Here is a 15,094-nt window from a genome sequence, read left to right on the forward strand (position 1 = left end):
CGTAGCGGTGCTGGTGCCTTACTCGTGGAAATTAAAAAAAAAATAGTGTTTTTCGCATAAAAATTAGTGTTTTGGCCATAACTTCTGATCACATAGTCCGATCTGGCCAATTTTTAATAGCAAACGATGGGACAGGATTCCCCGTCGAATGTTGTTGCGAGTATTTCAGAAAGTTTCCAAAAGTGTGTCTACAAAATTTGGATACACACACACAGTTCGTCGAGCTGAATCGCTAGGTATATAACACTATGGGTCTCCGGGTCTTCTGTGAAAAAATCGTTTTTGGAGTGATCATATAGCAATTAGGTACAACTTTGTTGTACGAGAAAGGCAAAAACTGTGTTGTAAGCTAAACCTCCCCATGCAGAATTCAGCTATGATTGTCACCCCTTTACCGTAAACATTGAAATACTCACACATACATGTATCTTTTCAACATTTATTAACTTTTTTTCTGCCTTTATGTGCGTGAAATTTTAAATTTTAAGTTCTTCACTCCTGCATTTTTACTAGAAAGATTGTATATTTTTACAATTAAAACTGGTGCTTGATATTTACTTTATATATGTTGAAAATAAGTTGATATTTGACTTGAGATATTGTTTTAATGGTTGTAAATTGTTCTGAATAATGTGAATAAGATGCATTCCTTCAATAAATATTATTCACAACCCTGTTACTCCACGCATTTCTCATGTATACTGCTACACCACCCGAAAACGTTTCACAAGAATAAACGTTATTACAATTAGGTGTCCCAAACAAGCGACAGTTATCGGATTTCAACCCAGTTTGACATAAATCAAGTACATCAATAGGGACAATTATAGAATCTAAAAACGAAAGAATGTCATCCACGTTTTGCATATTGTTTAGCCCTCTAACGTTCCACTGTGCAAAGCGTAGAACATTATCATTGGTTTCAGAATGATTCGAAATAAAGTCATCGTACAATCATGGTAGAAGTATATTAAATTAGCCATTTTACATTGAAGATTTAAAATTCACCACATAAAAAATACACATACTGTTTATTACAAATTAAGTTTTTGTTGTCCAATGCTTGAATATAACATTCTTTTTAATTGAACGGATACTAGAGATTTCTCATTTATCTTTGTATGTCTTTCAGAAATTCAAATAGAAGTAGATTTGTTGACATTATGAGGTTTATAAGAAATATTTTCAAATTCAGTCTCTATTGTTAGCAGGGGCGTCTCGTGGACTTTTGCTACACCTGTTCTACCATGCTGATAAAAAAAAAATCATCAAGCTGAGTTTCGAATGAAAGTTGGGCATTTAATATAATATTACAACCTTTTCTTGTGCAACCTAACCAAATATTAGAAAAAAAACAATTTAAATAGAAAAGATTTACAAAACAATACATGACTTATTTTTCTCTTTTGTTACAAAAATGTTTTAAATTTAGATGCACTTAAAATTTTAGACTCGGAAATCGTATGAAATCTAACTTGGTAACAGTTGGGCAATAACTGTATATTGCTCAGAATAGAGATCTTTCATATCGGCTCATTCCATTATTCAGGGTACACGGGTCCCATCGCCGCTAATATTTAACTCTCACATATTTTGTTGCTATGAAAGAATTGTTATTAACCATTATTAGTATGATAATTATAGTACATAATTAGTATATAATTATTCAATTATTGTTTGATGCGACCCCAGATTGTGACGACCAATGAGTCACATTTAGTGAAAACTATACCTTTTTCTATATGTTGATTGATTTTGAGTATTCGTAGAAAAGCATTATTTAATGTCTCTTTTGAAAACGCAAACATTAATTTAATATTGTTCTTGATGCATTGCATATTCATCACGAGAAAAAAGAAAAACAAACTGTTTCCAATCATCGGCGCGAAAGCGTGCGCGGTGCGCCTTTCGGCAAAGCACAGTCCGACACTACGATCGAATCTAACCAAAGGTGCGTCGCGTCGTAGATTGTTCTCGCAGCGCGTCGAACGGGTTTGACTCCTGCGCGCATAGCAGAACTTGCATCTAAACGTACTTGCTTCGCATGCGAATAAAGATGATGCGAATGTGAGAAACCGGAGAAAGCTGGCAACGCTCACACTGGTTCTCTGCGCACGGAGAACGAGTGAGTATAGGGTAAATCACTACTTGGGCCTATGGACCCGATTCCCGGCTCACTGCACAGAAAACTAAAGATTTATACTTTTTGGAAGCCGTAGGCTTATGATTGATAGTTTTAAAAAAGTCTCCCGTTTATTTCGCACAATACTCAATATGTTTTAACCATTTATTTCACTCCTAATCCATCCAATTATAGAAAACAAAAATGTAGATTTCGAACATTCGCTCTCCGTTGCTGCACCACTGAGCCGAAGTGAATCTTTCCACTTTTACAAAACAGTATTTTCATATAAACACCTACCTGGAAATCGCCACAGTGCTCGATACAATCATTGGTTGAAGCTGTTAATCACCACACAATAATTGTAAACTCACGCACTTTCATCTTTTCTAGTTGTTTGTTTCACTAGAACTAATATAAACATATTAGAATACATTTGAAAATGTATCCTCAAACCAAACAAAAATTCACCTCGGCATAAGAACTTCTAGCCGCACCGTGCTGCCAAAAGGCCAGGATTTCTTTTTAGTATGAAAAAATCCTTCATCGTTCATAGGAAAACTATCTAATACGTTGACGCTATCATGTTATTTATAATTCTCTCGATTTCAAAAAGTGAAAAAATATAGTTTTAAGCGTTTGGAAGTAATTTGAATGAGCGAATATATCTTTTCAACCAAATAAAATTATTATAAATAATAACATCTGGCATCATGTCGACGTTGAACGTGCATATTTTTGTTTACGTCGCATTTTCTACCGTCCAGAGAGAGAATGAGAGTAAGATGTTGAGAGATTGAGCGAAATTTTGCTTAGGCCGGGAACTAGTTTGGAAGTGGGCCGGATTTGAAATCGCTATGACTGAAATTAGTGCTGGACATCGTTTATTTAAATCAAATAAAAGCCTTTTCAAACGATGTTTACCAAGAAAAGCTATTTTTAAGCAGAAGTGAACCCCATTGCAGTATTGCACGGCCCACGAAATTGAGGAAAAAATGCTTCCTGTCATAAATATCAATTAAATAATGCAGTCGTATGCATGTTAGGCCGGGAATGGGGTAAGAAACCCTACCAAGGAGGAAATTATTTCAAATCATTTGTCATGGCGCAAAACTTTAAATTTGACTTCTGGCAGCGCTGCTGTTGGTTCTTCATTATAGATTGTACGACTGGCAAAAGCTTTCTATGTGATGGGGTGTGGTTTTTCAGAGAAACACACATTTAGCTGCAATTTGACTGTACGCCAAACATGTGGCGTTAACTTGATCTGCCTACGAAATATTTTGTTTCTTTAGATGTTTAGATGTTAAAATCATTGGAAATATTACGTGAAGCTTTGTTTAAAAAATTTACTGAGTAAGTTATTTATATTTTATAATTAATTGCCAAGACATTAATTTCTGACCTAAAAATGGTTACCTGTTCCAAGAACAGGTAGAACGTATGGACGAGTCGCCCCTGATTGTTAGTAGGAATTTTTCAGGCGTTTATAATCCTAATATTTCACTAAGTTCTTAGATATTTTAGGGTTTCTACCATTGGACGTAAAAAAGATTTGTTTTATTTTTTAAGTCTGCAAAGATTTTAGGGATTCTTGAGAAATTTCAGTGATAACTTTCTTAGTGGTCTTATGGCTATTACTTCTGCCTTATGTGCAGGAGGTCTTGGGTTCAAACCCAGGCCCGTTCCATTCCTCCTACTTTGTATTTTCCATGTATTTCTCATATTCTAGCAATTGCTAGAACTGGAAATGGGCTGAAACCGTTTCCATCTTTTATGCTCTACCTACTAACTTGACTAGTTCTTGACTAGCTAACTGGTGGAACTCGAAATGAGAAAAAAAGCTCGTATCGGCCTTAAAAATTTGAATATTACACCATCCTTTCATTACGAACCTCTGTGATAGAACCTAACCCCTAAATTCATTTCACAGATTTCGGTGAATTTTGCTCCAATTCACCGAAATCTCAACAGCAGATTTGTTCGGTAATTATTTCACAAAATTTTCGGCGGTTTTTCTTTTGTTCAACTGTCAAAACCACCGAAAAACTGTAAAATTATTCACCGAACAATTCTGCTGTTGAAATTGTTGTTGTTGTTGGCCAGCACCGTTATCGACCATTTTAAAATACTAGAACTCTCGGACTGTGCACATTAAGTTTCGAGAGCAAATCCCTTGCTCCCATCCATTAATTCCCTGTGCAATTGCGATTGTTCTGGTCATTCACGGAGTAGCAACTACGAAATGCACCGTCATCATGCTCATGCTCGAAGTTCTTGTCAGATTTTGATACTCAGTGCAAGAAATGATTTGATCTCCTGAACAGTTTGGAGAAGCTATAATATTTGATTTGGGTAAAACTGAGTGCAACGTCGTTCACATGGGCTCTACGGTCTATATTAAGCATGATTAATAATTGGCATATTTCAACCAGTCGTAGTTGGTCTGGTAGACCAATTGCTCTAGGAACTTGCATGGACTTAGTTGATCACAGTTTGAATAATTCAGATTCTAGAAAATCGAGTTTGGATATAACTGATTCGCAAATCACATAATTCTAGGAGTTTTATGGACATTGGACCTCGTTTGCAAATATCAAGGAATGCATCGCGGTTGAGTTTTTCTCGCTAAAACGTATCGTTTCACTCATTTGTCAAAATATTATTTCGCTACAAAAATCACTTAAAATTAATTTGGCGGCAATGAATTGCTTACAAATGCATTATTATCCATTGTTCTATGTATCGAACGTCAATTATCTGTTTTCAGATTTGTTTCGAGCGGAGTTGAACTGTTAGACTAATTGATCTGAATTCCAAAACAGTTCGGAGAATCAAAACATCTGGTTTAGGCAGAGCAGAGTCGCAAATATTATGCATGGACTTCACGGTAATAGTTGCTGTCAGTTTTGTAGCAGGCATAGTTGATCTGGCAGACCAATTGATATAAATTTCAAAACAGTATTGTGAACCTGGAACATCTGGTTTGCGCAAAACTGAGTGACAAATCTTATGCGTGGGCTGTAGGGACCATCATGGATCATCTGGTTGCTGTCGGTTTTGTATCAAGAGTAGTTGACCATTCGTGAATCTATTTTACCAAGCTTCAGAACAATTTGGAGTGTCTAGGACATCTAAGTTCTGGTATAACTGAGCAGGAGATCATACGTCTGAGCTATAAGGAAGTCTTTGGACATGCATGGTTGCTGTCGCTTTTGTATCGAGCGTAGTTGGTCTGGCAAACCAATTGATCCGAACTTTAGAACAGATCGGGGAACCTAGAACATTAGGTTCGAACCAAATTAATATCATACGCGTGCGCTCTACGGACTTGCATATACATGGTTGGTTGCTGTCGGGTGAACTGATAGATCAATCTATTTAAACTCCGGAACAGTTTGGAGAACCTAGAACATCTGGCTTAGGTATCTCCAGAACAGTTTGGAGATTTAGATTCTATAACATCGAGTTTGGCTTAGGTATCTCCAGAACAGTTTGAAGAATTTAGATTCTGGAACATCGAGTTTGGATATAACTGATTCGCAAATCACAGTTGCAATTTATATGCGTGAGCTCTATGGGCCGGCATGCACATGGTTTCCCTTGGCGCGGGCTTCCGTAGTTTTCTTCGTCAAAATGCGCATATTTTTCCTCACTAGATAGATCATTTAGGAGCCGTTAAAAACGTTCTGAAGAAACATATTGCTCACACAAAGTATTGTCAATGATATACTTGTGTTATAAATCATTTTTTCTAGCTGTAAATATTTCTCATACTGAAATACGTCATGGTCATGTAAATCAAAATTTACAGTAATAAAAAAACATCCTTGCTCTCGCCACTCTAGAGAAAAAAAATAGCATATCGTCGTCGGAGTTGACAAAAAGTGAGAATGGGTCACTGTTTTAATTACTTAGAATGCTTGAAGAATAGATTATGCATATGAGAAGATTTATTAAAGACCTTTTTGAACGATTTTGCTCTACGACCTCTAGACTGCCGTTAAGGGCGATGACCCATTCTCATCCGTCATCCCCCAGACCCATTGTCACCCTCGGTGGCGGTACCTAGAAACTAAAAAAATCGATCCTAACCGGAAACTAATAAAATCTCGGTCCAAAGATGCCTGAGAATCAGCTGTTTGAAATTAGAATTTCTATAGTTTTTTGAGTACGGTATCAAACGTACATTCGATCAAACACTATTAAACAATATGCCTTTCGCCAAATTAGGCTATCTGAGGTCTTTAAGTTAGAGATTACGTGCTTCAAATTTGATCGGTAGATCTCCTGATCTACTTAGATGTTGAGAAACTATAAATTCATGTTCAATGCCATTACTCTTAAGTATGTACTTTAGAAGTCCTAATTAGGATGTCACTGAATTTGCATTTTATCATCCTCCATCCTGGGCGCTGTAGGCTTGACCTGGGCCCAGGTTAGATTCCTATCTATTTTCTTTATTTCTTTATTGAGGCTTTGTGGCCATGAGCCCCTGGGTCAGCTGCGATAACCTGCCGGATTTCAATCTAGAGTGCGATCACATATTTTTTCTCCGTTGTTTCATTATGTATGGTCATTGGATCAACCCACCTCCATATACGCTCTAAATAATCTGTTGATATGGATTTTTGATGGCATCGTTGATGCCTTCTGCTATTAAACACCACGTCTCAACGGCGTATAACTACCCAGATTTCACGTTTGAGTTGAATCTTCGAATTTTGGTGCTTTGGCTCTGATTACATTTCAAAATATTTTGTTAATTTGCAGCCCTAACCTTATTTATCCGTGCTTCTATGGATGTATTTTTGACCTTGTATACACTGCTTGCCCGGTTACCGTAAACCTGGAGGGGTTGCTCGTGTTTGACATCCAACGATTTGGTCTTGCTGACGTTGATGATGAGATCCGCCATAGCAAAGGAGCGTTAGGCTAGGTCCTTGAGCTTACTCCTCTTATCAGAGTTGAAGAATTCTAGACCAACATTTGAACGCCCTTTTCAAATGTTGGTCTAGAATTGTCAAAATACAATATTGGGGCAAGTTGGAAGAACACTCAATGCGATCCTACTAAAATTGATTCGTTAAAAAAAAACTCAGTAATTGACATATCGATTCGACGTAAAGCCTAACAACGAGCCCTAGCAACGCAGGGTATACCCTGCTAGTTTATAATAATTTAATTTATTTCAATTCTAGATATCTTTTTTCAAAATAAGGACGTTTTATCAAGATACTCAATACTTTTAATTGAAAATAATTTGCTCCCATAAACTGACCCTTGGTCTTCATTAGACCACTATTTACCACCTCGACCCTTACCCCTTGTCAAACCAGCAATGAAGCTTTTCAAGGTAATAATGACACAAAATTGCATTTGCCGGACACCGACTCACGGCTGGACGTGAGAAACTTTCGTAGAAATTATGTCTGTTAGCTACTCGACTCGAAATAGTGCCCACTATGGGGGATCCCCATACAAGCGAGCGGTCAAAAATAAAATGTGGCTTTTAAAGCAAATTTTAACATAGTTTTAGCTGGATTTGATCAAAATAGCTAGAAAATATCATTTCTAGTACCCCTTCCTCTCTTTTAGGGAGCATCCATCAAATACGTTATATTTTTTAATGATAATTCGATTAATTGTCACATTAACCAAATAAGGAAGAATTATTTTATTTTTTTTCTAAGGAGAAGAAAGGTTGTTGTCCACAAACTAAGGGCCAGCGTGCCCCTCCCTCTATCCTTTTGAAGACTTTTGTATAATAAATATATAGAAATGACGGCTTTGGCAGGTTTTGTTCTATTATTGGCTGGGGGGTTTTTGTTCACCAAATTTTAGGAAATTTGGCCACAATATTCTTTGATATGCAAAGAATGTTTAGGCCAAACTTGAGCATAATTGGTTATAGAAAACCCCCCTGCCAATAATAGAACAAAACTTGCCAAAGCCATCATTTCTAAATACATATTTTTGTCTTTCTTTTGTGGAAAAAAGTAACAAAACGCTTCATAAAAGGGAAAAAACAACAAAAACATACATAAACCATATCGTGGTTGCGAAAGGCCAATGTTCTATGACATTTACGTGTATAGTTTTGAAAAAATATATAAGCTTATATTCCTTATATTTGTTCCGAATATTAGATTTCCTAATTTAAAAAACAACATAATTTTTCTCAAAACTTTTGGTTTATTTCCATTATTTTCAACATCATCATTCTTCTTCTCTATCAAGGTCTATGTCTTCAACAAAATTTTCTTCAATTTCATCAACGACATCCATGACGTCATCTAAAGTAGCAGAGGATAAATAACTTTTTGAATCTTCAAAAATCATAAAATTTCGCACTTCATCGGGATAGGTTAGTGAAACTTTTTTTTGACGTCTCTTTGTTATCCAAATTGAACTTAAAAATGGATCTGATTCATGTAAGGCACGAAGGAAAACGTCATGCAAGTTTGCCTCTCTTGATCGTTTTCTTGCATTATGAGTGATGCTTGTCTTTCAAAAGTTGACCGATAACTTTGACTATATTGACATCACGTCTCTTGTACGCTGTCCTCCTGGTAAGCAATAATGCCTTTTCCACGGTATCTACATCGGGATTTAAACATTCCTTGTCAATTGTACGACGCTTACTTCTATCACTCAATTCCATAAAAGGCTTACCCGGTCGTCCGCGTTTTAAATACGTTGTAGAACATGTAGCAACATTTTTTCTTCTTCGATGAACTCGTCAATATCAAACTTGGTTTGCAACCATTCTCGGTTGACATACTCAAACCTTTGCGTACATCGAGATGCCTCCTTCCATTTACAAATGAATCTGCTTTCCAATTTGTATAGTTTCTCTTGCAAACGACACTTCATTTCTTCTTTTATTTGAAAACTAGTACAAATATATTCAAAAGCATTTTTAACATTATCCTTGCGTTGCAGCTTTGGATCGAAATTTGAGAATACCGATTTGTTATCCATTAGGCGCACTTGTCTTTCACTTCTATTTCAATAATAATATAACTCTGCACTCAACTGCCGCTTATGTAGTCTACTTGGGTACCTAATTACTAGCGGTAGGTATTCACTACAGCTCAAGACACTTACCTTTGATATTTCTTGAAGAGAGTACCCGCAAATGTGTCGATAGTGAAAGGGTTGAAGATTTCTTAGATATTCCTTTCAAATTGATTTACCTTGAAAATAGACTATTTTTTGCTTGTTAATCATGCCTAAAACTGCATTTTCATTCACCTTAAAAAAATGGGGGATAATAATAAGGGTAAATTTTTAATCAATATGACACGGTGAAAAAATCAAATTGAAAAAATAAAATAAAATTGAATTATCTCTGCTAATTGCAAATACTGGTGAAAAATTTCTTCGGGATATTGCAGTCGAAGCTTTACTCTTTATGTGTATCATGATTAGACCCGGGGAAAATTGAGGAAAAAAAAGTTCTTCACTATCGAAGTTGAAATTCGCGTTTTTTTAAAGAAATTTTTGTGTATCTGCATTTTTAAAAAAAAAATTTCGCGTGTATACATTACTTTTTGCACACCATTTGAAAGCTTAGACAACAACCTTTGTAACGATGTATTAACATCATGGAAAAAATATGAAATAAAAATTTAAAAAAATAGTTGAAAAGCGAACATTTTTTCAGTAAATTTGTCTAATTTTTCACCAATTTTTGACTTTGGCACCTTGTATCTCTGGAACTAAAGTACGTAGAGACTTCAAATTTTGGATTTTTCCTAATCAGAATATTGGTAATCTATAAAAAATATTTAAAAATGATTTGGGAGACATGACATTTTCGATTAATGACCGCCTGAAATCCTATAGTGGTGCCGCAGCAGCGCGAGAAAGTGTTTCTTCCCATCCACGAACTTGGACTCGGCGTGTGTAGAGAATAGAGAGAGATGATTGTCTTCCCCATAAAACACCCTTTCTTCCATTGGCATCGGCGGAAGTCACGCTCCAGCCGCCAATTCAACTGCCACTGATGCTAGATTAGTTTTTCCAAATACATGAGATGTATTATAGTTTATCAAACAAATACCCAAACTAACACCAAAACAGGCAGTGAATGCACGTATATCGTAGTGATGCTTGTAGGCACCTTTGTCTTGGATTTTTTCTCGGTCATAATTTACTCAACCGGTGCAATGGAATTTAACACGCGAAATTTGCAATTAAATAGTTACTGTTGCTTTGTGCTTCTGAAATTATGCATGTGTGTAAAAGGTAGAAGGCGCAAAGTAAGGAACTCGATGGGATCAATTTGCTGTTTGCTTTGCATCCAAGATTTGATTTCTTAGAATGGTGCTAATTTAGAAGGGACTAAATAGTTCAGAATCAAGGTTGCCCTTTGGGTGCTCTGCTCATCTTACCTCGTCAACCTTAATTACTAATCTACCTGGCTGAGTTTTCCAAATTGAAGAGATCCATGGGCTCCGGTAGAAGGAGCAAATAAGTGTGAATTGAATGTTTGCGACCTTCGCGAAGCGCATCGCATACACAATGCAATGTGCAAGTTATTATAACTCTAACGACACTGTAATTGTAGTCTCTTATTTGGACGTATTCTTGAGAACAACGATGTTGTTGTTTCATGCAGCTAACTTCCCTCAATTGAGAGCACATAGGTGCAGCAACCTGTTGGTTGACACATTTGTATCTCCAATTGACCAATTAACCTCTTGGCTGAGACTAGGTTAAGGTATTTTATGTTAACATCGTATCTGGGCTCTTAGTTTCCAAATGGAAACTTTTCTCTTACAAATCGTGGGTCGCACCATCGTATTGAGGGTACCATCCTGGTCTTTAATTAAAGTTATGTACACCTTATTTGAATGATAATAGATGTAAAAACAACAATATAGTATAAAAACGATTCGACTAAACGATGTATTTTTATCTACAATGAACGTTGGTGTAATGTACTATCAAAAAATAACAAACAATCGGTCAATATCCGAAAATAGGGCTCTGCATGGACTGCGTTGTCTATTTCTCGCAGCAAAGAAATTAGCAAAAAAAGTAGATGGTTGTATCAGAGACACGACCGCAAAATCAACGTAAAATTACGTATTAGAGTGCAGCGACTCAGAACAGTAATTATAGGCACAGACAAACAGACGTAATAGCTAGAACAATTTGTTTCAAAATCCATCGCCCAGTTATTTTACCACCACCTGACGTGCATGTTGTACGATACAAAGTTTAGTACGACAATGTCAACAGAAGGCGCTAGTGTGAGATGTCAAATGCAAAGGTATACGATGCACGCGTCCCTGGATGTGAAACTTGCAAGCAGTTGAATTTAAAGAGACCGTTGAGCTCATGGTCGATGGGAATTTCCTCAGTGTTACGTCTGTTTGTCTGTGTTATAGGTTTCTTGCCTTTAATCATTTTTCGAATTAGATTTTTAACATTTATCAATTCACGCGCCAGATGACTAATAGCCGAAATGTAGGCAATTAACTGTGTTTAACAAGTTTTCAACAGTGCCTGACGAATTTTATTTTTCAATAGGACCTTTATTCAATTTTTTTTAAATAGTTGTGCAAAATCTTAAAGAGTTTGTCGATCGATTGGTACAAAAACCATCAAAATCGGTTGGAAGATGGCTGACCATACTTTCTGACCACTTTTCGTGACGGTCTCAAATTTGATTCTGCAGAACGACCCCCCCGTGTTTTCCCGAAGGACGTATTCTACGTCAAAAGGTTGTCAGTCGTCATCAGGCAGCGAACGAGATGCCAACTACGCTACGGGATCCCGTATTTTTCATAATTATGCACTTTACGATGGCTTCAGTTGATGCGTATTGCTATAAATACGCTGTTAAGTGTAACTTACTCCAAGATTTCGCTCGAAAAACTGTTGAATACAATGATTTTCCTTAATAAAATTGCATAAGAAATCAATGAATAGCACCACAAAGGGAACCAACATTAATTTTTACCACCTCTATAGGAACAGTATACTGCCGCTAACCGCAAGTCGAGCACATCTGTATATGGAGCTCCAGTATACCCATTAGTGGTGCAAGCAATTTTTGTTTGTTGATGTTAATTACCAACAATCTAATTTTTGTTAGTAAATTTATTAGTTTGGATATCTATTGGCTAAGATATTAAAGTTGTAAATTGCGCATTATTACCGATTTAAAAAAATGTGTGTATACTAATACCTTCACTATTGGTACCGTTATCCTAATCAACTCCGCAAACCGGATTCTATTTATCCAGTGTAAAAAGACAGGACCACTGCAAGCCTCTTTAATAAAGAAATAAAAAAAAAGACAGGACCACCGTCTTCACATACTGAATATTGATTATTATTATTTATTCAGACTAAGGCCGAAGTGGCCTGTGCGGTATATAAGAGTCTTCTCTATTCGGCTCGGTCCATGGCTCCACGTCGCGATTTTGTTTATCTTCTTCTTCATTGGCATTACATCCCCCACTGGGACATTGCCGCCACGCAGCTTATTGTTCATTAAGCTAAGCACTATCACAATTATTGACTGCAAGGTTTCTAAGCCAAGTTACCATTTCTGCATTCATATATCATGAGGGTAACACGATGATACTTTTATGCCAATTTCCAATCCGAAAATTGTCTAGACCGGCACCGGGAATCGAACCCAGCCACCCTCAGCATGATCTTGCTTTGTAGCCGCGCATCTTACCGCACTGTTAAGCAGGTCCCAGTTTTTGTTTATACCAAACACAAACTTTTTTTATTGAACTACTAGTTGACCCGGCAGACGTTGTCCTGCATAGTAGGCGAAAATGCGCGTTGTGAACTTCCCATGCAAAATTTCCATACGATTCTTAATTTTAGTTTTTCACGATTTACTCCATCTTACCCGTGATTTTCGCATGGGGAAATATCATATAAACCCGTCGGAAACGATAACGAAAATATCTGCTGAAGGAATGAATAAAATCCATCCAGTCGTTTTCGAGTTATGCGGATACGAACACAGACCATTTCATTTTTATATATAAAATTGGAAGAAATTATTGTGGATTTCAATTTTTTCGGTTTCAGGTGTGACAAATATTGATATTTCACTCCCACCATGTAATAAACTTTTAAAATAGATGATTTTTTATTTGAATCTGCTAATTTGATTATTTTAGTGTCTAACCAACCTAGATAAACCGGAAAACTGAAAATTCATTTTGAATGGACACCTTGATTATTATATTAATTTAATAATGTATCACTATGTTTTTATTATGCTATTAACTAAGGAATCAACCCAATTGGGACAACTATATCAGTAGGTAAAATCTATCGAGTCAACATATTGACAATACTTTGAAAATTAGCGTTTTAGTATGATGATATCAAATTTATTAAAGTAGTATTTCAATTAAAAAAAAGTTTAATGTCCGTTTCAATATTACCTGCCATGTTTCGTCTGATACAAAACAGAAATCAGTTAAATAAAGGAGAAAAAAATCTGATACAAAACTTTGCAGACACAAAAATGAGTAATATTTAAAAATATAATCGCTTCTCAGTGAAGAGCATGAAGATCGGTAATTACGATCGCCATAAATTGTGCAAGCAACATAGTAGTGTAACCAGTTCTTTCTTATCTTGAAGAAGTTTTATCTTTGTTATAAAATCGCGCAAGCATACAAACCTCTTACTGTGAGCTCAAATAGAATGCGTGGTTTTGTTGAATGTAATCCGTTGTTATCTCGGAAAATGCCAGCTCTCTAAGCACCCATAAAGACGCAACCATTATCACAATCTGCTTCCCAAGTTCCACTTGAAAACAACTAAGTGTTTCTTGTATGCTTCGTTTAGCAGAAATCAATTTACGAGTGAATAAACTCATTTTCGTTGTGTAGGGCTAAAACGTTTTACTAACGAGGTCAGAATGATTAAGTGCCTAAAAGTGGAGATGTAGCAAAACGAAGAAATGTTCGTTTGCAAGCTACCTATAAGATCCAATGACTATCGTGCGCCATCCAACAGCATCGATTTAGAGAGTGTGAATATCAAGTGATTTATTACCATGATCAAGCTTAAGTCGCTTTTCCGCAGAGGTCAAGGTCCCTCGGGATCGAAGCATTCATCGCAGTCGACGAACAATATTGCTTCCACGAATGGCGGCTCCATCAAGGGCGCGTCGTCTGTGTCGAGCCTAGATTGCGTTGGTATTCCGGTCGCTCCGTCGAAGTCAAGTGCCAAGCATAGTCGAGCCTTGCACGGATCCAAAGACAAGCTTGACCAATTTGGATCCAATAGTCAACCGTACCATCATCGCCAAGGCAAGGGCTCACGGGAAAAACTTACCGACTTGAGACTTTTCGGTAAGGAGGACAAAGGTGGCATTCGTAGTATTCCAACAAAATCAAGCAATCAAATGCCCATAGTCCAGCCACAACTTCCTGTCCACCAGCAGCATCAGTTGGACCAATTCCAGGGTGCCCAACACCTGCAACGAACCGGTAGTCGCAGCGAGTTGGACCCGCGCGATGACGATGCATATTCCAGTGCCACCGAGGAGATTGTGATTTCGAAGGACCTTACGGCTATCAGCTTCGGTGGACCAATGGAGGTTAGTAAATAGCTTGTATAATCAATTACTTAATTCAAGAAGGACCAAAACCTTACTGTTCTGATTCTGATGACACAAAAGGCCGAATAATACAAAAGTGTCAATCTTCTTACCAAATGAACGTGGAATACTTAAAAAATTACGTTTACTCTTATTATACTGTCCCATAAACAAAACTTGTCTACGTGTTTTGCAACTAGTAACAGATATTTAATCAATATTATTCAGTTAAGGTATTTAACGTGAGTTCTAATTCGCTCAAAAAATCGATCAGCCGATTTACATCAATGCGCACTACTCACGATCTAGTTGCGACATCAGAAGCTAAACAAATTTATTCAAAATATTATGTTTTAGCTGAAAGCTTTATAGCT

At 36.7% G+C, this 15,094-nt stretch overlaps 1 protein-coding gene across 10 annotated transcripts in view; it reads left to right on the top strand.

The window, feature by feature from the left end:
• Positions 1-15,094, top strand: part of LOC134223307 (cytospin-A) — a 130,371-nt gene that overhangs the window by 47,921 nt on the left and 67,356 nt on the right. For 3 of the 10 annotated variants that reach the window (XM_062702456.1, XM_062702457.1, XM_062702466.1), the window contains exon 4: positions 14,204-14,720. In XM_062702456.1, coding sequence (XP_062558440.1) covers positions 14,204-14,720 — 517 coding nt within the window. Of the gene's footprint in view, positions 1-13,963; positions 14,721-15,094 lie in introns of all 10 variants that reach the window. The other 7 variants (XM_062702459.1, XM_062702464.1, XM_062702465.1 and 4 more) reach the window with 3 other exon arrangements.

The sequence above is a fragment of the Armigeres subalbatus genome, chromosome 3 (assembly GCF_024139115.2).
Source record: "Armigeres subalbatus isolate Guangzhou_Male chromosome 3, GZ_Asu_2, whole genome shotgun sequence".
In the NCBI taxonomy this organism is placed as follows: domain Eukaryota; kingdom Metazoa; phylum Arthropoda; class Insecta; order Diptera; family Culicidae; genus Armigeres; species Armigeres subalbatus.